This window comes from Lissotriton vulgaris, chromosome 1_1 (genome assembly GCF_964263255.1).
Source record: "Lissotriton vulgaris chromosome 1_1, aLisVul1.2, whole genome shotgun sequence".
Taxonomy (NCBI): domain Eukaryota; kingdom Metazoa; phylum Chordata; class Amphibia; order Caudata; family Salamandridae; genus Lissotriton; species Lissotriton vulgaris.
The window spans coordinates 304,474,587-304,500,505 of record NC_141685.1 but is presented as its reverse complement, the minus strand read 5'-3'; the positions used below and the strand labels follow the sequence as shown (position 1 = coordinate 304,500,505).

General features: G+C 46.0%; 1 protein-coding gene across 1 annotated transcript in view; it reads right to left on the bottom strand.

The window, feature by feature from the left end:
* TSPAN1 (tetraspanin 1) overlaps nucleotides 1-25,919 on the bottom strand; it is a 151,800-nt gene that overhangs the window by 35,360 nt on the left and 90,521 nt on the right. The window contains exon 5 of the mRNA XM_086952339.1: nucleotides 2,344-2,442. Within this exon, the coding sequence (XP_086808465.1) occupies nucleotides 2,344-2,442 (99 nt within the window). The remainder of the gene's footprint in view (nucleotides 1-2,343; nucleotides 2,443-25,919) is intronic.

Below are 25,919 nucleotides of genomic sequence, written 5' to 3'. Positions count from 1 at the left end.
TACACAGGGTCTACATCACTGGCCCCAGGCTGATTCATATGGGCCTTTCTCGGGATGGCCTTTGCAGGAGAGGATGTGGTGCTCTAGCCACCTTTATGCATACCATTTGGGAGTGCCAGGTCATTGCCTCATTTTGGGAACGAGTGCATGCGGTCATGCGTGATGTGACTGGTGTTGATTTGCCTGCGGAAGCTAGACGTTGCTTGTTGAATGTGTGGGGTCCGACTGATTATAACAATGCTCAAACCCGCTGGGTCACACTGGGGAACATGGTGGCCAAGAGGGATATTGCTCAGAAATGGGGTGCTCCGACCCCCCCCACTGTGAGTCTTTGGAAAACCAACATGGACTGGTGCATGCTTCGTGAGAAAACTGTAAACTGTCTACTTAGCCCGAGGTAAGCCCAAGATGTGGGGGCTGGTCTGGGGGGCATGGAATGCGTATAGAGGCGATATTTGTGTACCCCCTGAGGTAGTCTGGCCGGAGGTTCGTCTCTCACCTTAGTTATTCCCTCCGCCCAAGTTTTCACGTGGGATACTCCTGTTTCTTTCTCCCCCCCACAATTGTGTGCTTTACCGTTTTTTCATTCTCTTTTGCCTTGCCATCTTTCTCTGTTTTCCTCCCCTTCCTCTCTTCCTTTCTTCCCCTTGTTCCTTTCCGATTTCTACCTTGTTCTTAGGTTCACGTTAATAATATAAAATTAAACCTGACTGCTCCTTTTACTGTTTTTGTGCACACCTTTCGTTGCTTTCATAATGCTGCCTAGCCTCCGGGATGTACGGCTGAATAGCGGTGTACTTTGAATCACCAATAAAGGTTTTCCAAAAAAAAAAAAGAGAATGTAAAGACTCACATGTCCATGATCAAGGAATTTGAAGTGGAAAAACCTGGATTAAAACTCCAGGAACACAGTCCAAAGGCCCTAATTTGAAACTGAGCATACCACAGTTGGGCCCTTTTCTTCTGTTTTTCCGTGTTAACTCAGATTCATTTCTTTAACCTGATCTTCCTTTCAGGAAACATGCCACGATTTCATGTTCTCCTTTCCTTCATTTAAAAACACAATAAAAGGACTGATGCATGACTCCTATACCCAAGTAAACATCTTTAACTATAAAACACTCACATACTTAAAAGATTCTTGGTGCGATCTGACTTAAAAAATATTAACCTGAGGAAAAGGCTGGGTGGAAATGTAGCCCCTGAGACTGAAGAGCGAAGTCCTCAGAAACCTACCGACTGCTAGTTGACCATTTCGTATCTGAAGGTGCAGAACAACAGTGCAGCTCCTTCAGGGCGTAAAGCCGCAGTAGGTTGTGCTACAGTATAGGTAATGAGGGATAAGGAGGGAAGCCACTTCAGAGGCCTCCTCAGAAAGATATTATCCCAGCATGCTTGCAAAGTCACATGAAGCCCTAACTTTTCGTTCTTTGCCCCCAAATGCCCCATTCAACAGGCAGATTTACTTTTTAACACAGCTATAAAGACTGACATTTGTTTGTCAAATAGAGAAACGAACAAAAAGTGCTGCCCCTTTAAAGCTTCATACTAGAGGCTGTAGAGAAAAACAGCTGTAGCGGTTGCCAAAGAAGAAGACTTCCCAAGGTCTGGTCATCCAGTTGGCAATGTCAAGGAAACTTCATGCTCTGTTCTAGGAACACAATACTTCTCATCCTTTCTCGAGGCGATGTTACCACGAATGAGAGCACCACACCAAATTTTCCAAACTACAATATCTCGCTACTTGCTGAGAACTCCCGGCCACTCTTCTACAAGACCTTTTCAAAGTACCCTTTTGCATGTGCAGCTGCAGACTCCAAAGCTACAGCCCCTTCTCCACCTGGTGCTATCAGACTGGCTTAAAGGTGCTTACTCCTGCCACACTTCAGGAAAGAATCCACAGGATATCACCATTCATTAAAAAAAGTCCATTGCTAACCCTGGAAGCTTGAACAGGCCAGAATTACTGAGGAGGTGGGATTTCCATAAGCTGAAATTTCAGTACATTCGTAGGTGAAAGCCACCTCCCCGCCACTACCAGATAATTAGTTAGAAATGGCAGCACACATAAAGCGAACCTGCGAGCCGCAGCAATTGCCAAATCAAATGGGGGAACTTGTGAGGAAGAGTGCTCATCACTACACTGGGCACCTGGTGTGGCCATGGGTATGGCCAGCCAACATGTCCAAATGATGGCCATTCCAAATGTCTTCCTATTCCTGGGCTATAAACAGATGGCACAGATTTCAGTACAAATGTCTAAAGTGAACCATCCTAATAAAAAACAGATCCAAAAACAAAGGTTTTCTGAGCATCCCACCAGTCATATCCCAGATGCCTTACCTCAGTCATGGTCGAGTTCCAGACTTGAGTGGTGGACGGTTCTCTGCCATAGTCCCTCTGCAACACTTGCCTTAACAAAGGCTCCATAATGTTTTGAGCCTGCAGATAGATATAAATGTTTAAAATCAAGGCCAATCTATGTGCATTAATCAGCTTTACGTTTACCCAGTAAAAGCCATATCACACTAAAGAACACATGAAAGTGTACTGTTTTTCCCACATATATGATGTGAATTGATCGCTTTCTACACAATACTCGCACCTACGTAGGTTCCCAGTTTCCATTTAACAAGTATTGGCAAAGTCAATAGGTTTTGCTTTTGTATGGTTTATTCAAAGCCATGCAAGTACTACAGGCTTATAGCACACACAAATAAGCATTTTCACAAATTACTACATACTTCCTTGCTCACAAACCGAAAATACAAGAATCAGTGCACAGTCATCCATGAGCCCATGGAACTCAATGCAGATGGTGATGGCACCTGGTCCAGGGCAGGGAAGCACTGGGAGACAACCAGTTAAGGGGTAAAGGTATTGTGTTCTGTTACTTACAATCTGCGTCCACCCTCCACAGCACGCATCACCCCATTTCAGCCACTGGTTCTCCTGCAGTGCAAAGGGCAGTATTTTTCGATCAAAGATGTGCCCTTCCGGGTCAGGGTTGGTGGGGCCTTACTTGCAATGTTGCTTTCATACACTTCTTTGTGGGGTTTACTTTAGTCATCCTCAAGCGTTTAAACATTTTTTAAGTTACATCAATTTAAATTCAATAGTAACATTTCACTGTACCAATAAGAAACATACTTTTATGTGATATGCATCACAATTTATAATGGATTATAAGGGTCTTCCAATACCCCTGCCTGCTATAAAACACCTGGACAGGTGTATTCAAATTATATAATTAAAATATTTATTGCAATCATACCGTTGCTGCGTTTTGAAGGTGCCATGTTTTCTTTGTTTTTTCTTTTTTGTGGGATATAATTGCAGTACGAAATAAAAAGGAAAAAATCGCACCAATTTGACAAGGCCAGACTCATTGGCTTTGCAAGTATATATATTCTTGGCTTCCACCCACTTGCAGTATAAGTTTCATTCCAAAAAAAGCACACTACAAGTATAAAGCACACTACAAGTATAAAAAAAAAGGAAAACAATATACATTTTAAATATAAACCAAAAAAAAGGAGTGTATAATTTTAATAGAACAGTGCTGCAGGTTCCCAACAGGCAGCTGAACTTAAATCAGGCATAAAAGCCTTTTTTGTTTTCAAGTGTTTTGCAGGTTGCGAGGAGAGGAGGGGGAAATTAGCGGCCGGAAGCTAACGGCCGCGGTGGAGCTCCCTCGATGTGTGGCGTCTGACCCGCCGCGATAGCGGCCAGAGGCTTGCAAAGTTTCGTTTTTTTCCCCTTATAATGTCTAATGACTATTGGGAATAGTTAAAATCCTTACGCCTGGTGCTTGTTTTACTTTTGATTAAACCTTTCTGGAGGGTCTTGGAAGGCGCTGTTTTGATGGTGCGCGACGCTGTGGGCGGAGCGGTTCTGGTGCCTCCATAGTTCCGCATTGTCGGCGCGGCAAGAGAGTGGAGGCGGAGGACTTTTGGTCTCCAGCTCCGGCTGTCCTCCTTCGTTGGGTCCGTTCTCTATTACGTCGAGGGCAGCGGCGGTGTGCCAGCATTCGGTCTGGAGAACAACGTGGAGAGAGCTAAGGCGCGGAATTGGAGGCTCATCTGTGGGACGATAATCTTGGAGTCTTTCGTCACGGAGAACAAGGTGAGGTCTTGAAGCCCCCTGTGCGGATCAGGTTGGGCTCGGCTGCGGCTCTGTTTCCTCCCTCCTTGGTGGTCTGTGGGGGGGATGTAGTGGTCCATAACCGGGGCAAAGTTGCAGAGGGCGGAGTCTCTTTGAAGTTACATGCCGACATAGTCGAGACTGCATACTCGCGTCAAGGATCAAATTGCATGGAGAAGCGAGTGTGCAGTGCCCCTAGCAGTGATTTGAATTGCGTCAACGCAATATTATCATCTGAGCCTGCTGCCTACCGATACACCTTGCGTAATAGGGTCCCTAACACTATCCCAGTCCTGGCTAGACCCCAGGTAATTTCACCCCCCATCATAGAAGTGAAGGCTGCTACCAGACGGGAAAGGTACCCACATTGCTGAAGGAACACCTCCCTGCAAGGGAAGAGGCAGAAAAAAAACAAGGGGGGGGGGGACATCTACTAAATAAAAAAATACGCCATCATTGAAATCCTATTACAAGGTTCTCTCTAACACTACCTCAGACTGGGGCAAGATAAAAATACCAATATGGCTGCCACTTCTACTGCTTCCACTTCTGCCGCCTTGGCCGGCCCTGTTGCAGGAGAAAAAAGTCATCAGCCTCCTTCTAGTGACTTTGTTAAAACAGGGGAGGGGTGTGCACTGCAAGATCAGCAGACAATAGTGCACCCGTCAGTGGAATTATCAAATAGTTTTTCAGCACTAGATATTCAGAGCCTTGACCAGGGAAATGAACTTGGCACTGTACCAGAGAAGGGGAAAGAGGTTCTCTTATCCACTGTATCGGAGTCTCAATTGACTGGACCTTTCGCCACCCTCTTGTCCCTGACCGCGCCCGGGACACTGGCCGATATTCTGTTAAATCTGAGGGACAATATCAGCAGGAGGTTTACTATTTCAGAGGCCAATCAAGTCGCTATCCAGGCCTCTTGTGATCTACTGGCGCAGAAAGTGGAAGAGGTCTCAGAGAACAGACGCTCGAGGCAGAGATCCCCAAGATTAAAGAGGCTCTATGTTCTTCTTCCGTCACGATGGACAAGTTGGCCCAGCAAAACCGAGAACTGAAGGACGACATCGAGCGCCTTGAAAACCATTCCAGGAAAAATAATATGAAAATGTTATATGTCCCTGAAGACCTGGAAGGGGGTGATATTAAGAACTTTGTGGTCTCTCTCTTGAAGGTAACCATCTTAAAAGATTCTCCAGACGTGGTTTTGGATTTGATCGCCGAGATCCAAAGGGTCCACCGTGACCCATATAAGAGAAATCCTGGAAAAGAGCGCCCCAGGAAAATCTTGGTGACTTTTCTCACTTACACTATCAAGGAGAGAATCTTGTCTCTAGCCCTGAAAGCTGGTCATCTTAAGTGTACTCCTTCTCTAGCCCATTCTCATTCTCCATTCGCTCTGACGTTTCTCGTATTACTGCCACAAAGCAGTGGAAAATGGGCAAAAGGATGGCAATCCTCAATTAATTAGGGGCCCAAGACCCAGTTAAGATTCCCTGCATCCCTTCGGATGATGTGGAATAACCACATGTACAATGTGCGCCAAATAGCGGAAGTCGACACCTTAATAGATCAGATCAGAAATGGAAGTGGAGGTGGAAGTGGAGGTGTTAGCAAGGCATAATTACTAAGTGTGTGCATGGTATTTAAATGAACTCAATAAATTAAGGTTATAATAAGGAAATAATAATAAAAAAACAATAGCGGGAAAATGTATAGCATAGTGAAACGCCGTTGCCGCTCGGGTGGGGTCAGCCTACTGTTTCTATTAATTGTGTAATTATTTTTTTTAGTCACACATAGGGGGGTTCCTGACCAAGGGCATATGCTCAGAAGAGAAGGGAGGGTTCCCCAGGTTGTGGGGGGCTGATGGGGTCACTAGGGTGGGGGGGGGGGGGGGGGAGAGAGGGGGAGCACTGGTGGGTTTGCAGTGGGAGAAAATATAAAAAATGTCCTCTTTCTATATTTTTTTGGGAGGAGGAAGTTGTTCTTAGGATGTCCAGCTAAGGGGACGGAGGTAGGAAGAACCTGTTAAGAATGACGTCTATAAGGATAAGGTTTATTTCGTGGAATGTCACTGGGCTCCGATGTGCCCGAAGACAAAGGCTGATCATGAAATTTTTAAAACAATCTTCAGCCCAGGTCTGCCTCTTACAAGAGACTCACTTAAGTTATTTTGATTGCAAAACTGTTTTTGGAAAATATAGATGGGTTGAACATTTTTGTTGCTCCGAGCAGACTGTATACAATAAGGGGGTAGTGGTTTTAATTAGATCTGGTGCTGGTGGTACTATCAAGTCCTCGTCAACCGATCAATCTGGTAGATGTATTTTGGTACAGGTGGCCATAGGGGGGATTGAACTTGCCATGGTGTCTTACTACTGACCCAATATTGATGAGCCTGCCTGCCTTCTCAGAGTACAGACCAAATTAGTAGATGTCACCACCTCGGTAATAATTGGTGGGGACTTTAATGTTCTTCTTAATCCTATCCAAGACAGGTCAAATAACAGCCGCACGTGGCCGCACCCGTTAGGCAATGATTAACATGATTCACAAGCTTGGACTGGTAGATGCCTGGAGGGCCAAAAAGGACGTAGAACCAGGTTTCACGTTTTTTTGTAAAAAACACGGCCACTCCTCTAGAATAGATTATATTCTTACGGATGGTCTGGAGAATCTAATGGATATTTCCACTCTTCCAAGTATCTTATCTGATCACGGTCCTATAACCTTTTCATATTTAGGGAATAAGTCTAACCCCACCCCCAGGTGGACACTAAAAAAGGCAATGTTATCCAATCAAGAAATAATCAGTGTTATCAAAACATCAACCATTGAGTATTTTCCAGAAAACATAGGTTCAACATCACTAGATTATGTCTGGGACGCATTCAATGCCCATATTCGTGGCTTGTTACGCAGCTTCATATGCTCTAAGGACAAGGAAGAGGCGTTAGAATTCCAAAAAGTGGAAAGTGAGATATTCAGGTTGGAAAGAGTCAGGTTGAGTTGTCAACCCGACGACTTGACACAAGTCCTTAGGGACTTGAGCGCCTGCGACTAGATTATAGGAGAAAGCCAGACCAAAAAGTAAGAGTTCAATGGGCAGCCCATAATATGGAAAACTATGAATATGGGGAAAAAGCAGGAGCCACTTTGGCTTGGAAGGTAAAGGCGGACCGAGTAAAGAATAACATCAATAAACTGATCATAGACGAGACTGGTGCGACCGCTTTTAATCAGGAGGATATGCAGAGGCGCCTTCTTTATTTGTTTTCTAAGCTGTACGAAGAGGAGATAACTTCAAGCACCGATTCAATCCAAGAATCGCTAAAAAATAAAGCCCTATCAACATTGACAGGAGATGATCGGGACATGCTTGATGGCCCCATTTAAGAAGAGGAAATCAAGCTCCATATAAAAAAGATTAAGAACAACAAAGCCGCAGGGATGGATGCTCTCCCGGGTGAAGTTTATAAGACCCTCGAAGATGTGATAGTCCCTAGACTATGTGAACTCTTTAATTCTATTTACAGGTAGGGTCCCCCGGTCATGGAAAGAAGCAGCAATAGTGCTTATCTTGAAGCCTGGAAAAGATCAGCTGAAAGCAGATTCCTATAGACCAATCTCACTGCTAAATGCGGATTATAAGTTCTTTACCAGCATTTTGCCAGGGAGGTTAGTCAAGATAGTTCCGCAGTTGATCAATGTTGATCAAAAGGGCGTCATTCCGGGAGGGTTTATCCAGGAACAAACTTTACAGCTAATTGGTTGCATCAACCTGGCATTGGCACGGTAGGAACCCTTGGCAGTGGCTGCATATGATGCAGCCAAGGCGTTAGATCGTGTCAACTGGGCCTACCTTTGGGAGTCTTTAAAAATGATGGGTTTTGATTTAACATTCATACAAACCCTCATCAGATGTTACGAGGGCGCCTCTGCAGTTATCCTCTTGAATGGATCATTGACATCAAGTTTTAGTATATAAAAGGGAACACGACAGGGGTGTCCTATTTCGCCCTTGATGTTCGATATTTATATCGAACCTCTTGCCCAAGCTCTGAGACTTGACGTACAAATTACTCCTTTCCAAGTCTCAGATTATAGCTGCAAGTTGGCCTTATACGCAAACAGCCTGCTGGTTTATACCAACATTCCTGCAGAAGTGCTCACTAGTGTAGAAACTACCCTGAAGGAATTTGGTCTGTACTCTGGGTATTTAGTCAACTCCTCCAAGACTGAGGTAATGTGCTGGAGCATTGATAGTTGGTCTGGAAGATGCTGCAGGGAGTTTAGGTATTTGGGAATCACTATAGCACAGGATCTAGCTGATATTCCCCTGATCAATTTGAGGAAAATGTCTAAGGAAATTAACCATCTTTTTTCCAGGTGTGGCAGAATCACCACTTACCATCTATGGCCGGGTAAATCTCGTCAAAATGGTTCTCTTACCTAAATTGACGTAATTATTTAGTACTATTCCCCTCGACTTCCCTGGCAAACTCCTGGGTAAAATTCAAAGCAATATAGGTAGCTTCATCTGGGCTCATAAAAACTCTAGGTTATCCTGGAAGAAGCTAAAACGTACACTATTAAAGGGTGGCCTAGCCCTTCCAGACGTGTTCTGATATTCTCTTGCCTTCCAGTTCAAAAATATTTGTTGTTTACTTTCTTGCCCTGTCAAAACTTACTGGGGGGAGGATCCTGAGAGTCATGAGTGTCATGGCCAACTTGAAGGGAGGGGGTATTGGATTCCTTTATAAGTTCGGGGCGCCTAGGTATTTTAAGAAGGTTCGCCTAAAAGTATTAAAATCTGCACTTAATGTGTGGCATAATGTTAAGGCGAGATGGGGGATAGGATACTATTCAGACTGTGCCCCAATCCGGGATTCCCCGGGTCTCCTTGCCTGAAGGCAGGAATTTCGATCTGGTCCGATTTAATATCTTCGGACGGTGTCCACCCGTGGGAGGTTTTAAGAGCTGAAATTGGTGACTCTTTCTCTAGATTTTAATATTTGCAATTATGCTCCCGTTTTTTTTGCAGAGAAGGAGCACACAGGCGGAAACTGGGAGATCGAGTATAGACTTCAGAATGTAAATTCAAGAAAAAAGGAGGTTGGATTTTGGTATAGGAGTCTACTAGATGTTGAGGACGCAGTGTTTCCCCCCTCCCATTTAGTATGGAATTCGTCTGTTTTGGGAGATACATCTGTTAATCTATAAGCTCTTGTCTCTCCAAACCTTATATAAGTTCGTCAAACCGGCTTCTTTAAAAAAGAACCACTTTTATGTTATTAATAGGTTGTACTATACGCCTAAGAAAATAGCAAAATTTGCTCCATGCCCACCTCCCAAGTGTTCTAGATGTGGTTTGGTTGAGGCGGACGATATACATATATTCTTTGAATGTGCCCATTAAAGGGACTTTAGGCATAATGTGGAGCGCGTCCTGGAAGGCATTTTTAAACTCAAGTTGAATCTCAACCTTGCCCATGTCATCTTTGATCTGGATGATGACCTTATGTCAGCTTTCTACTGTGCAAATGGGCTTATTTCTTTGCCTGATCCTAATTGCCCGCAGGGAGCTCTGTAAACTGTGGAAAGACTCTAGATCTCCGCTTTATGAGAACTAGTTGGGAGCGGCATTCGGCATGGCGCGATTGGACCAGGGCCTGGTATATGATAGTGATAACATCTGGCCACCACTGATATCTTGGGGTACGGAAATGAGGCTGGTCTAAGGTCTCAACGGTCCAATGATTACACCAAGCTTGCACAAAAGAAGCTGGTCTGGTCGGCCTAAAGCGAAAGCAAGAACATAGGCCCAGGGCGCCCAGGACGGAAGGGGTTTTTATTGTGAAATTTGCAGATGCTAATGGTGAAATGAGGACAAAAAATAAATAAAAATCAAGTGCTTTGCAGGAAAACGAAATCTTGTTGATGAAAAACGAAAATGTACTACTGGCTTTCAATTACTGTAACCTTAAGACACAAAGTTTTAATTACATTCTGGTGCAGGACATCAGCCAAAATTAATTTTAACATAGTATAGTTAATGTTTTTCCTTATTTCTTTGAATTCATCCATATAAGTATTGACCCACCAGCATTGGCACTGAAGTGCCCTTGTTTTTAGGCAGATGTGGAAATGAAATGAGGTGAAATGCTGTCTCACACGGTGCAAGAGAGTCCAAAACTGGCGTGAGCTTACCCACTGCCACTGTCTACTACAGGGAGCAGAAGCAAACAAAATGTGAATGACAGATGAAGATACCAATCGATGGAGAGGCTAGCACAAAGCCAGTCTACATATTGTTATATGGTTTGTGAATTATTTTTATTACACACGGCTGGTGTAACAGCTAAAGCTATGTAGGCAACAGCTAAAGCTATGTAGGCTACACCTAAAAATAGTTAGATGGGATGAGATACTTATGTAATCCCTGCTCCCCAACATCTGTGCTATTGTGTAGTTCGTTTACATTTTGCAAATAAAGGCAGAGCACCATTCTGTCTTGTATTGATTTTCAGAACATGAGGCCGAACGTATGTCAATTCTGTAGTTTATTCATCCGCAAGTACCAATGCAAAGGCCGCCTGCGGGGAGAACCATCGAATATAATATGAAGCCTGATTCGCGAGATGCCTCAATCGGGGATCCTTCATTTTCTTGGCTGCCCTTTCCAACCTTACTCCTTTTAATGCTCATTAAACAAGAAGGTGTAAAGTGTCTGAGGGAGAAACGGTGTTTCAAAACTCTTCAAAGACAGAGTGAAGTAGAGAGTTTAAATCTAGCGTTTGGCATTTATAATGAGGAGCAACCCGTAGGATGGTAGAATTGAATCAACCCAGCCTTGTTTTCCGTTTCCAGACATCACATGATTTTAAAGATGTTTTGTTATGTTTTTATTGCTTTCTGTCTTTAGAACCTGTTTTGTAGGAAATTTTTACTTCCTCGTCCTTTTGTTATAGTTCATTGGCTTTTGTGCTATTGTCTGAGGATGGGTGACGCTCGAAGGTCACAGATTATATTTCTGTTGTACAGAGTTTGATGTCTCTACTAACACATGATCATTGTTCAGATTTAGTTTTGCAGTCGCGTCTTTGAATGTCTCGGAAGTTGGTTAGCAGGTCATTCTTCCCAAACAGTTCATTTTGTTACTTTAAATTGTGGTTAAAAGGAACCACGTGAAACTACCAGAGAAGTGGCTGAAGCCTCTGTCGCAGTGTTGTTCAAAGTTGTCGCAATTACCATATCGAGGTTTCTTAGTAAATGCTCTCATGTCGAATGCTAACATGACGCCGGCTCTCTTGGCCCCTCTTCTTAAAATGATTACCAAAAGTAAAAGGACCAGTGTGGATTTTTTAGTGACAGAATGGAAATAAGGTATATTTCTGAATGACTGAGGCATTTCTATAACAGTCCACCGGACTGGGTTTCTTGGCATTGGGTCTCCTAAACCATATGTAACCTGATCAATTTCAGAAGAGCACAGATCCACATTAGAGGACCCACAAAAGGTGCACAAGACTCCACAGGTACCGATGCAGTCCACTGGATCCTGTGTGGCAAAAAGCAGCTAGAACCCTGCAAAGATCCAACAGATTGGATGACAAACGGCGTGTGTGGATGTGTTTCGGTATTTGGAGAGCGCAGGTTCTAACCGTAGACTTGTCATTCTGTTGCCACAGTTTAACTAACAGAAAGCTAAATACAAGAATAAGCGAGTTGATGTAAAATGGCACAGGTCCCTCTGGTTCTCATCGTGTCATGAAGGAACCAGGGTAGATATTAGAAGTTTGGATCAGACTTCTAGGATTATGGATCATATCCCGTAGGAACTCCATTCTATATGGTTTAGGCTGCGAGAGGGGCCTCTGAGAGAGAGTGTGCACATACTCGTATTCTGGCCCACTATATAGAAGGTAAACAGCATGTGGCAGCTTTAGAACATATGTTAAACCTATGTCCTCGCAGTTAAACAAGCTATTCAGCGAGCTTCCTCCCTAGATACACCCTTAAATTGTGGCAGCGTGCTGTGCTTGTATTGATAGGACTGAGGAAATAGAAATTTTATGTGGCCAATGTGTCCCCTGCATGTACCCACGTTCACCCATGCACTTTCCCTCTCATGCCTGTAATAATAATGCCTCTGCATTTCCGTCCAGTATTAGAATGTCAGTTACCAAGCCTTCCGTGAAAGAAACGTTAATTCTGCACTGAGGCCTATGTTGCCAATGCATTTGCATGGTGCACGTTTAAAAGTCGAGATGAACCCGTTTTGTGGCTCAGCCGAGCCAGGACCCGAATTCAGGCTCCATGCCTCCAGACACTCTGAAAGCTGCAGTTTAGCTATGTATCCCTATCCTCTCGCATACTTCCTGCTCAGCCAAGAGGTGCCCAGCCCGGCCTGCCAAGACAGTATTTTGCTTACAGTTATCTGCTCCACAGAAACACATTCCTGCTTAGTGAAGAAGGTAAACATAATCCGCCTGCAGAAGATAGGGCCTAGCCTTTCTGTCTCTGTTTAAGTGATTTACAGAGCTCACATCCATAGAAGGCCCATGGCCCCCACGCAATGCACGAAGAAATATATGCACACACTGGCTCCCAGTGATGAGCAACCTTTGCTCGAGCGACCTTTACTTCAGACCATACATCCTCCAAACTCAAGATATTAGATAATACCAGACGTGCAGGTCGTCCTGACACTCAAGGCTTCTCTACTAGAACGAAAGTCAGCCCCCCCCAGTTACACGTCAATTCCACGTCATGACCAAGTGGCGCACACAAGTAGGGTAAAGGTTCCAGCTGACCACGCAGACCCCCTCCGTGTTTCCACCCACCTATGACACACCTATGACTCCTCAAGTGAACGCCCACGTGCACGCCTTCTTACACGCCCATGTGCTCTTATCTCTCTTTCGCTTGCTCCGCCTTCTCTATGCAATGTAATGTATGTTTAACGTATAAATAATGTACTCTGTGAATAAAGTTCAGATGACGATCCTTCCTGAACCTTAGTGGTGATGGAACCCGATTCTCCCTTAACTCGAGTTACTGAAATAAAGCCCTTTTGAATCGGACACCACGGACTCTGCCTCTCATTATATGCATGACCTTTTGTTTAAGTATAGAAATTCCGACAGGGTAATAATTTTATTTACCACATAATCTGGCGCCCGAATAGGGACTAGTCCCCTTCCCCACGCGCCAGCGATGTAGGTCCAGCCCCTGCCCCCTTCTACAGCCGTGACGGACTTCAAAGTGTACACGACAGCGGGTCTTCCTGCCTACTCCCTCAGGCCCACGGAGGAGACAGACTGCGATCAGGCATCCACACGAGGCGGTGAGGATTGCGGATCATCCCAACCAGAGCCCAAGCCGTGAGAGAGCAAGGTCCGAGGTATCCCGAGGCCCACCTGTTCCGAGGCGCATGCGCAGCAGCAGTAGCAGCACCGCAGTCACGCAGTATAGAGTTTCCGAGGCCTTCAAGTTCTGCTTCCCGGTGAGTACCGTTATTGGGAACGCATAAAGACGGGTTCATTTATTTGAGCTCGGTAAAGACGTGTCTGGTCACACAGGCACGGTAAAGACGTGTCCATTTCGGTGGGCACGGTAAAGACGCGTCTCTTTATGAGACCGGTATGGTTGTACTGTATTTCAGTGCATAAAGTTAATGATTTTCAAGTTCATGTTTTCCCCATGTATCAGTCAACTGTATCTGTTTTAATGTTTTAGTGTTGTAGTGTGAATGGTTGTTTCAGTCAGTCTATTTTAGTGTATTGTGTTTTCATTACGTTAGTTCAAACATGCCACTGTTTTCGAAATTACGTCAGATAGGGACCAGGAAAGGGATACTAGAAGAGGCAGTTCCCGTTCCGCCTAGAGACACACCTGGTCATTTTATGTACCAGAAACATGGGCTAGATGCCATATTGTTTTTAGACTTGTGGGTAGATTACACAAAGGATCTAGAGGAGAAGTATAGATGGCCTGCCTCAGGAACATGGGATGCTGAATGCATTATGAAAGTAGAGGAAGCGCTATGGAAAAGGAAAGTAAGACCGTCCCAGAAAGATGCCATTGAGTTATGGCGTAAAGAAGCGCATAGGAGAGCAGAAAAAGAATTCCACCAAGCAGAGAGAAGTAAACAAGCAGCGGAAAAAGCCAGAGAAAAAGAATTGCGGGAGGAGGGGGAACGGGTCAAAGCAGAACAGGCCGATAGAGAAAGAAATGCCCTCGTTGCAGGTATTTATCCCGTCCTCACAGAAGAACTAGCTAAAGTGACCCCTTCAGATAAATCCCGTAGACCGCATACGCCACCACCAGTACCCTTTAGAGTACGTAGACAGAAGCCGACAGCCTCTGAGGCTTTTATTTCCTCCTATCTAGAAGAGCCCGCACCGGACTATGTAAATGCAGAATTCCCTCCGCCCCCATCACAGGATCAGCTTCTACAGCTCCAGCTTCCGCAGGCTTCTCTTCCGCAGGTTTCTGCTCCGCAGCCGTGGTCGTGAAAGACGACGTAGGTCAAGGGGCAGTGGGAGGGGGGCCACCGCCGACGCCACGAACACCGCCAATGACACGAACACCGATAGGGCTAGGGCTAACACGAACGCCACAAATGACATCAACACCATTTAAGTATGTAGGTGTAACGATCCCACGTTGTATACATGATCCAGTGCCAGGAGAGGGTGCAATGCTCGTGTTTTCACTAAGATTAAGACATGCCGTCGACTATTTTATCACATTACTAGGCATGAAAGAACACCTAGATAAAATATACGAGTTCATTAGAACTGGTAAGGGACCCGAGAGTATAGAAGATGCCATGGAACAAAGAAAGGTGGATGTTAAGAACATGATTTTACGTTTTTTGATTAACTGTCTGATCAGGGAACAAGATCAACCAAACAGGGAGGTAAAGAAAGTTTTGACGGATTGGAGTGACAACATATCTGCCGGTCGGCATGACAAACAGGGACAGACAGAATGTATGTACAAGAAAATACGAAAGGCGATTATAGAAATACACAAGGAAGATTCTGATGGGCAGTATGAGTCATCAACGGAAGAGGTTGAGCCAGACACGGAGGAAAAGGATCAAATAAATTACGTAGGCAAAGCGCAACAGTTTGACAGGCCTAAGTGTCTCGACTACCGCAAACAGGGACATTCTATAAAAGAAAGATATTCCTTTGAGAATCTATTCCAAGCTACTGAAAAAGCACTGAAACGACGGGTAGAGTGCGAGAGACCCCACACCCCACATGAACAGGAATTAGTCCGGTCAGCCGTCCAATGGGTGTCTAATTCTAACATATATAACAGTGATGTAGTGGCCCAGACCTTTTTGAGCCTTCCGCCGAACGAACAGCGTTTGGCTGGTATTTACATGGTTCAACATCTGATAACGTTGTATGAGAGTCAATATTCTGATCCCGGTCCCTTATATAAATTACTGGACGATATACTTCTAGAAAGGTGGACAGACCTAGGTACTGAATTAATTAATGTCATTCTGGACCAACGACATAAGTACTTGACTTCTCTGACCACATACATGATTCCCGCCCCACACCACGACAGAAAGAACTTACACATAGACAGACAGAACCCCCTACGAGAGGTACATCCCGTTAAAAATACAGCGGGCGAACTTCAACGAGTATATGTTTACACACCCTTGACGAAACTAGAAATACTGGAAATGAAAAAGATGTTGCCCTGCCATGACAAAGACCCGGGGGGGTTTCACCGTGAATTAAAAGACATTACATAGGGGATTACACGTACGCTGACATTATAAAATTATTGAAAGTACTGTTGCCTGCTGGTATTTACGAAAAGCTTAAAGAAAAAGACTGGGAGGTGGGAGAGAAAAAGTTAAGTTGGACAGAATTGGAAGCAGAGGATAAAGACCAGCACCCTGGTGTTGGTCTTGGGGACAAAGCTAAAGCACTACCTGAACTCCTGATACAGGTTTTGCCGAGATTATTGATTACTAAAAAGGAAGATTGGGATGCTATTTCAGCCTGTAAACAGAAACTAGACGAGGACACAAGTGATTTTTATTCCAGATTCGAGAAATGTTTTTCTATTAATAGTGGCCTTAAGCCAAGTAGCGAATCATATCCACATCTTTTTGTGAGCAAATTAGTAGAGAATTCCTTGCCCCCGATCAAGATTAGAGTACTGAAGGTTGAAAGTACCTGGCAAACAAATAGCCCTTCCCAAATGTTGCAAATGTTACAATATCATCAGAACAGAATTAGAGAGGAACAGGATCATGAAAAGAGGCGTATGAAAGATACAAAAATGAAAGTGCTGGTTGCACAATCGGTACCAGCAAATTCGAACAAAAAGGGCACAACACCTGTTAAAGGAAACTGTAATTATTGCAAGCAACCAGGTCACTATGTAAATGAATTTGCTGTCCTGAAACATAATATAGCTACAGGCAAGACAAAGGAACAACTGCATTCTCCTAGACAGAATAGCATCCCACAGAACACGCAACAGACAGTAGCGAATTTTCCACCCCCACCACCAGCTGCCACACAACAAGCCACACAACAAATGTATCAGTACACACAGTCGGATTATCCAGAATACCAACAGTTCTCATGAAACAGCCTAGAGAGGGAAGTTGGCTTGCCCCTTATTGAGGTTCCTGTAGACCAAGAGGGTCCCTATGTACATAGTCGTGTATTGGGAAAAGACAGAAAATTTCTGATTGACACAGGGGCGAGCAGAACTACCATCAGCCATGACGAGGTTCCAGGGGCACCCCTCTCAGGCTCACAGAATGTTTCCCTGGGATTTTCAGGAAAGCCTATTGTTAACGAAGTGTCGAAACCAGTTTCCCTAGGGGTCGGTCCATTGTCACGTACCACAGACTTACTACTTACTAAGTCATGTCCCGAAAATTTGCTTGGTATAAAGACATTGAAAGAACTAGGAGCAGTTATATGTTGTTCTCCGGAAGGAGTACGATTGTTCTTACGTGATTTTAAGGGACATTATGTGTTGAAAGATTTTGACCACAGACTCCAGAATGTACCACAGCACTTCTGGGCAAAGGGTCCGACTGACGTAGGTTACATGCACATTACACCACACCGTGTCACTCTCAAAACAGGAGTAGTACTGCCACGTATCCGACAATACAAGTTACCACCTGATGCCGTAGTAGCCTTACTGAAAATTGTTGACGAACTCATTGCACAAGGAGTGGTAGTAGAGACTGATTCGAATGTATGTAATTCACCTGTCATCCCTATTCTTAAACGAACAGACCCCAATGCACCACCAGTCTACAGACTAGTGGTTGACCTTCGAGAACTGAACAAATGTATAGTCCCTCAATACCCAGTGGTCCCAGACATTTCTTCATTACTGACTGCAATTGATTCTGAGGCAACGTTCTTTACTGTAATTGACCTGAAGAACGCCTTTTTCAGTGTCCCAATTCATCCAGAGAGCCAATATCTCTTCGGATTCAGTTTAAATGGACGCAGCTTTAAATTTACGAGAGCTCCTCAAGGTTTCACAGAGAGTCCTAGCATTTACAGCCAAGCATTAAAGAGACAACTGGACAGTATTCACATGCCTGCCAACACTGCACTGCTCCAGTATGTAGACGATATCCTGATCACAGCACGATCAGAACCAGACTGTGAACATGCATCACTGACAGTTTTACACTTCTTGGCAGAAAAGGGGCACAAAGTGTCCCCTTCGAAGTTACAATTCTGTGCACAGCAAGTGGTGTACCTTGGACACTTGCTGTCCAAGAGGGGTAGACAGCTGACACAAGAACGTATTCAGTTAATTGCTAACCTTTCACAGCCCAAGACACAAAAGGAAGTACGGGCCTTCATTGGCCTCACTTCATACTGCAGACAATGGATTCCCCAATATGCCTATCTAGCCAAACCACTCATACAGTTGACAACACAGGAGGCAGCGTCTTCGACTGTCCTCCCTTGGACACAAGAACATACCCTTGCATTTGAAGAATTGAAAAGAGCCTTATGTCAAGCACCAGTTTTAGCGACTCCTTGTTACAGCAAACCTTTCACGCTTTTTGTCACTGAACGAGACGGAACAGCATTATCTGTCCTCACACAAGATCAAGCAGGAAAACACAAGCCTTGTGCTTATTTTTCTAGTACATTGGATCCAGTGGCCCAGGCTCTGCCTGCATGCCTGAAATCAGTTGCAGCAACAGCCCTAGCTATAAGACAGAGTGATTCCATAGTGTTAGGACACCCCCTGACAGTACAGGTTCCACATGCAGTGGAAGTTCTCTTGAACAGGACACAGACACAGCACCTGACTGTAGCGAGACTGACAGGATATGAACTGACGTTATGTCAGCCACATATAGAGATCAGACGATGCAATATTCTCAACCCTGCTACACTCTTGCCCTCAAGCATAGTAGACACTGCACCACATGACTGTGTGGAAGTAATTAATACAGTGACGAAACCAAGACAAGACCTGACAGACATTGCACTGCCAGACCCTGACCTGACACTTTATGTAGATGGCTCATGCATGAGAACAAGCACAGGAGAGTTAGTGGCCGCATATGCCGTGACCACTGATACTGAAGTCATAGAGACACAAAGAATAGACACGCTGTCAGCACAAGCAGCAGAGCTCATCGCTCTGACACAAGCCTGCATAAGAGCCAAGAACTTGAAAGTGAACATATATACAGATTCACAGTATGCCTTCGGGGTTGTTCATGACTTCGGAGTGTTATGGAGGGAGAGAGGTTTCCTGACCTCATGGGGCCAAAATTCAGCATGGTCCCCTTATTCAGGCTCTGTTAGAAGCAATACATTTGCCTACGGCCATAGCCATCCTGAAATGCAAAGCACACACGAAAGTTACAGACACCATTTCCCAGGGTAACGACCTGGCAGACCGAACAGCTAAACTTACAGCCCAGACACCAACAGACACGACAAAGACGACAGAAGTATCATCACTGACAAGGAGCATGACAGCCAGGGATCCCTCACAAGATGTACTCGACATACAGACACATGCCACTCCAGACGAAATAAAGAAATGGACTGAACTAGGAGGGGTCCAGACTGATTAGGGTTGGATGACTAAAGGCAAAGCTACATGGTTTCTCCCAGACTATGGTACAAGTCATCATAAACACCGCACATAGTCCAGCACACTTAGGAGAAAAGGCAATGCTAGACAGCTTACAGAATATCTGGTTTAACAAGCACCTGCGTGCAGCAGCAAAACAGAAAGTACGTACCTGTATGATTTGTTGCCAGTTCAATCCAGGCAAAGGCATTCCGGTGGAACAAGGTGGATTTCATCCCCCTGACCATCCGTTTGAAGTCCTCCAGATGGATTATATCCAGATGGACAGATGTAGAGGTTACAAGTATGTCCTAGTAGTTGTATGTGCACTATCTAGATGGACAGAAGCGTACCCAGTCCCAGATTATACTGCTGTGACCACCGCCAGGCAACTGGTACGAGAGTTTTTCCCACGGTACGGATTGCTCCGTGTCGTGTATTCAGATAATGGTCAGCCATTCTCCTCTGAATTAATGAAACAAGTGTCCCTTCTGTTAGGATACCAATGGAAATTTCATTGTGTGCGACACCCAGAAGCAGCTGGACTCGTCGAGCGACATAACCAGACACTTAAGACGAAATTAGCGAAAGTCTGTGCAGAAAAAGGCGTGGATTGGATAGTAGCCTTGCCGATTGCCCTCTTTTACATGCGTATGGTAGCTCATTCCAGAACAGGCCTATCCCCTTACGAAGTGGTTTTTGGTAGACCACCGAATATGTGGGGTACGCCTATGCCTAAGAAAATTACTGATGTTAACAGTAATATGCTGACAGATTACCTGGCTTCCTTGATGTCTGCACTACTCTCTTGTCGTTCACAGGTTGCCGCCGCCTTCCCCGACAACACCCAAGTCAAAGAGCATACCATCGTCCCAGGTGATCTGGTCCAGGTTCGGAACTTTGATCGTTCAAGCCCCCTTGAGCCGCGCTGGAGAACACCGAAGTTAGTTCTGCTTACCACGAGGACTGCTGTCAAGGTCGAGGGACGCAAAGGCTGGATTCACGCCCAGCATTGTAAAAAATTCTTCGGAGATTCCAGAACTTTGATCAAGCCTAAAGACTGTCCCGACAATACTGACTCAAAGCCCCCTTTGCTAGAAAAGACTCCGCAACAGGAGTATAGGCCTAAGTTACGGTCTAGTAAGTCAGACAGCGTTTAATTGTTTAAGTCCACTAGGTGGTGAATCGGTTAGACAGGTTCCTGACATGTATAAGATCGTAGACCAGAATAGTAGAAAGAGAGAAATGAAAGAAAAGTACTGCAAGATATTACGCAGTAGATGTATAGTAACTCTGATTTTTATGTTTCTTCTGAGCATCACTATAATATGTATCAGCTTGGCACTACATGTTTTCTTTCCTCCTATTGCCTCACGTATACACCCTTCCTTCAATGACACTGTAGAGCACACATTCAGTGATCTGCCACCCCATGAACTGTCATATCGACTAGCCCTGCGCAACAATACTTTTATTCGAATGTTACACCATTCTCATCAGACCAGCAATGTAACAAATTGCTGGGTATGTGGCCGACTCCCACCTTATCAGAAAACGAAGGGAGTTCTACCCCTTTTTCCTTTTCCGTTCTCACACAATGGTTCATGCGGAGCATGGTTTGCTTTAATGTCATCATTAGACAGAAAGTCTGCAGTTTCTCTGGGTGTCTGGATATGGGGAAACTTGAATACCGTTATGAGCGAGGCATGTTTTCCAGACGAAGATGGTTTTCCCCAAAGGAAAGGGACCGATCTAGAAAATGAAGTGTACGAACAAGGAAATGCTTCCCTTAACTTTATGATTCTGAATGTCCAGTCCGAGAAAAATGCAGGTCCACCGTTCATATCAGTCCTACCAGTAAAAGGTGAATTGTGCGTTAGAAAGAAAGGATCAGTGCATTTAGGACACAGTGATTGTAATACTGTAGTCGAGTTCAATGATAAAGGAAAGTCTACTTTCAAAGCTTCCCGCCATTCATATTTCATTTGCGGTCAGACAGCCTATGTACGTCTGCCCTTAGACTGGGGTGGGACATGTTATATAGCGTTCCTGCTGCCACCCGTTTTTCTAGCCCCATCCCATTATCATCGAGATTCACGACTAGTACATGTTAGACACAGGAGGGAGACCGATTCCCCAGTTGTTGATCTGACTGAGACAGCTTGGGAGCAATATACAGATTTCATTAAAGGATACTTCTGGTTCATAGGTCCCGTCCAAAACAGTAAACTCATACGCAGGTTTACAAGAACTTTAGAAGCAGTAGTGAATGAGACTACTTTTGCCCTGGCGAACTTGACCGAGGAGCAGTCTGCCATGAGACTTGTTGTTCTTCAGAATCGCCTTGTTCTTGACGTCCTCCTGGCAGATAGGGGCGGGGCTTGTAGAGTGATCGGCTCCAGTTGTTGCGTGTTTATTCCTAATAACGCGCCTTCCGTGTATGCAGCAATAACAAGACTCCACAAGATAGCTCATGAGATGCATCAAGACCCATGGACCTGGTCCGGTTGGCTCTGGAGTGTAATATCAGGATGGGGTTGGACAGTGTTGTCGTTCCTAGGAATGATTCTGCTTATTATATTCGGTTGCTGTCTCTGTCTGCAATGTGGCCCGGCGATTTGCGGCCTGTGTGCCACTGCCTGTATTCCCCATCCACGTATACAAAAGAAAAAAGACGAACAAATGATGCTGTATGATCAGATATACGGTATCATGAATATAGATGTGTCCTGAAGGGCACAGTAGGGGACAAGGAGGGAATGAGGAAATAGAAATTTTATGTGGCCAATGTGTCCCCTGCATGTACCCACGTTCACCCATGCACCCATGCACTTTCCCTCTCATGCCTGTAATAATAATGCCTCTGCATTTCCGTCCAATATTAGAATGTCAGTTACCAAGCCTTCCGTGAAAGAAACGTTAATTCTGCACTGAGGCCTATGTTGCCAATGCATTTGCATGGTGCACGTTTAAAAGTCGAGATGAACCCGTTTTGTGGCTCAGCCGAGCCAGGACCCGAATTCAGGCTCCATGCCTCCAGACACTCTGAAAGCTGCAGTTTAGCTATGTATCCCTGACCTCTTCCATACTTCCTGCTCAGCCAAGAGGTGCCCAGCCCGGCCTGCCAAGACAGTATTTTGCTTACAGTTATCTGCTCTACTCCACAGAAACACATTCCTGCTTAGTGAAGAAGGTAAACATAATCCGCCTGCAGAAGATAGGGCCTAGCCTTTCTGTCTCCGTTTAAGTGATTTACCGAGCTCACATCCATAGAAGGCCCATGGCCCCCACGCAATGCACGAAGAAATATATGCACACACTGGCTCCCAGTGATGAGCAACCTTTGCTCGAGCGACCTTTACTTCAGACCATACATCCTCCAAACTCAAGATATTAGATAATACCAGACGTGCAGGTCGTCCTGACACTCAAGGCTTCTCTACTAGAACGAAAGTCAGCTCCCCCAGCTCCCCCCAGTTACACGTCAATTCCACGTCATGACCAAGTGGCGCACACAAGTAGGGTAAAGGTTCCAGCTGACCACGCAGACGCCGTGACTCGCTCCTCTCCCTAGAGCTGAGTGGTCGCTCCCCAGTGTCCCTCTGAGATCGCTGGTATCGTTTTTGGCGCTTTGCTTTACTTGATTGCAACTGTATTTGTGCCTGTGCCTGCTGATCGCCACTGAGCTAACTTGCACTTTAATTATTTACTCAAGCCTGTCTGCGCACTGTGCCGCTTTGCTCCCACAACTGCATCATTATTTGTGCCTGCTGCCTGCCTGATCGCCGCTGAGCTTACCTGCATTTTACTTAAGTATTTAAAGTGTATTTCCACTCGGTTTGCGCGTTTGCTGTGCTCCCCCTCCGCCTCCATTTTGTTTGTTGTTGTGCTCGTCTTTGGCCCGCCCCGCCTCCCAGCTGAGACGCCCTCGCCCCTCCCCCTCCACCATCCATATATGACAGGTGTTTTCGCGCGCAGCGTTTACGCGCAGCGACCGCGCCCAATCCGCGCCGAAGGTGCGCCAAAGGTAAGCCCGTCTACGCCCGTCCGCGCCTGGACCGCGCCCAGCGCCAGACCCCCTGCTCCTCGCGCTGCCCAGCCCTCCCGCATCACCTACGATGCCGCCACCCTCCTAGCCCTCAACCCTGGTCGCGCCCCCACCTGCGTCCAAGCGGCTCCTGGACACACCCATGGACCTTTCTCCTGCTACTCCTGCAAATTCATCGGCACCGACAACATCTCCGCTACGACCACACCACTGATTCCCGACCCCAACCACCTACAATGCATCCTTCTCAACACCCGCTAGGTCCACAGACACGCCATTGACCTATGGAATCTATTAGACACCATCTCTCCAGACGTCGCCTTCCTAACGGAAACATGGATGAACGCTTCTTCCGCCCTAGACATAACCATTGCCATCCCTGAAGACTATAAGATCACTCGCAAAGACCGTACCGGCCATACAGGAGGAGGAATCGCTATTGTCCATAAGAAAACAATCCGCATCTCAACCAGCTCTGACGCCAACCTCGCCAACTCCGAACACCTTCACTTCCAGATCCACATCGACCCCAAGACCACACTCAGAGGCACCCTCCTCTACAGACCACCAGGACCCCGCGCAAAATTCAGTGAAGACATCACGGACTTCATCACTCCACACGCGCTCCCCTCCAAAGAATACATCCTTCTGGGAGACCTCAACTTTCACCTTGAAAAGATCAACGACCGCAACACCACCACCCTCTTGGACAACCTCGCCAACCTCGGACTTAAACAACTGGTCACTTCCCCCACCCACATCGCAGGTCACACTCTCGACCCCATCTTCACCTCCAGCAATCATATCTCCTTCAGCCACACTACGGATCTCCTCTGGACTGACCACAGCTGCGTTCACTTCACCTACAACAAGCCAAAACCCATCAACCACCTCCAAACAACTCTGCAAAGAAACTGGAACAAAATCACCACCGACCAGATCTCCTCATCGCTCCTTCTAAACACCCCAGCCCACTCCTCTAACCCAAACCAAGCCGCCGCCAACTTCACCCTATGGTTATCCAACACCGCCGACACCTTAGCACCACTGAAAAAACGTCAAAGCAAACATGGCAACAAGAAGGCCTCATGGTTCAACGATGATCTCAAGAAGTCCAAGAAACTCTGCCGCTCCCTTGAAAAGGCCTGGAAAAAAGACCCAACCACCAGCACCAAGGACGCCTTCAAAAACGCCACCCGCACTCACCACCAACTTATCCGAAAGGCCAAGAAAACAGCATTCAAAGATCGTCTTGACAACAACGCCCACAACAGCAAGGAACTTTTCAACATCGTCAAGGAATTTTCCAATCCCTCGGCCAACTCCAACGACATCACCCCCTCTCAAGCCCTCTGTGACTCCCTAGCCTCATTCTTCCACAACAAGATTGCAGACATCCACAACAGCTTCGACAACCAACCCGGAGACCAACCCACCCAACCATATGTTGAACATCCTCCCCCCTCGAACACCCTTAACGACTGGAACCCAATCTCCACTGAGGACACCATCCGCCTGATGAACTCCATCCACTCAGGATCCCCCACAGACCCATGTCCTCACCACATCTTCAACAAAGCAGATTCCGTCATAGCACCGCACCTCCGAGACGTCATCAACTGCTCCTTCAACTCCGCCACCTTCCCGGAAAACTGGAAACACGCTGAACTCACCGCCCTTGTGAAAAAACCCACAGCGGACCCCACCGAACTCAAAAATTACCGCCCCATTTCGCTCCTTCCATTCCCGGCCAAAGTAATCGAGAAAGCTGTCAACAACCAGCTCGCCGCTTTCCTCGAAGACAACAAATCCCTCGACTCCTCACAATCTGGCTTCCGAGCAAAACACAGCACTGAAACCGCCCTCATTGCAGCAACAGACGACATTCGAACTCTACTGGACAATGGAGACACAGTCGCCCTCATCCTCCTCGACCTCTCTGCAGCATTCGACACAGTCTGCCACAGCACCCTTTTACAACGCCTCAGTAACATCGGAATACAAGGAAAAGCACTTGAATGGATCACCTCGTTCCTCACCGGAAGAACACAGAGTCCGCCTTCCACCATTCAAGTCCGAGGCCACTGAAGTCATCTGCGGCGTACCACAAGGATCCTCACTCAGCCCCACCCTCTTCAACGTATACATGAGCCCCCTCGCGGCCATCGCCCGCCAACACAACCTCAACATCATCTCTTACGCAGATGACACCCAACTAATCCTTTCTCTCACCAAGGACCCCAGCACCGCCAAAACTAACCTACACGAAGGAATGAAAGAAGTTGCTGAATGGATGAAACACAGCCGTCTGAAACTGAACTCAGATAAAACAGAAGTCCTCATTCTAGGTACATCCCCCTCTGCATGGGACGACTCTTGGTGGCCGGAAGCCCTTGGAAAAGCACCCATCCCGACAGACCACGCTCGGAACCTAGGCGTTATCCTGGATTCTTCACTTTCAATGAACAGACAAGTCAGCGCCGTCTCCTCATCCTGCTTCAACATTCTTCGCATGCTCAAAAAAACATTCCGCTGGATCCCCACCGAAACCAGGAAAACAGTCACCCATGCTCTGGTCACGAGCCGACTGGACTACGGA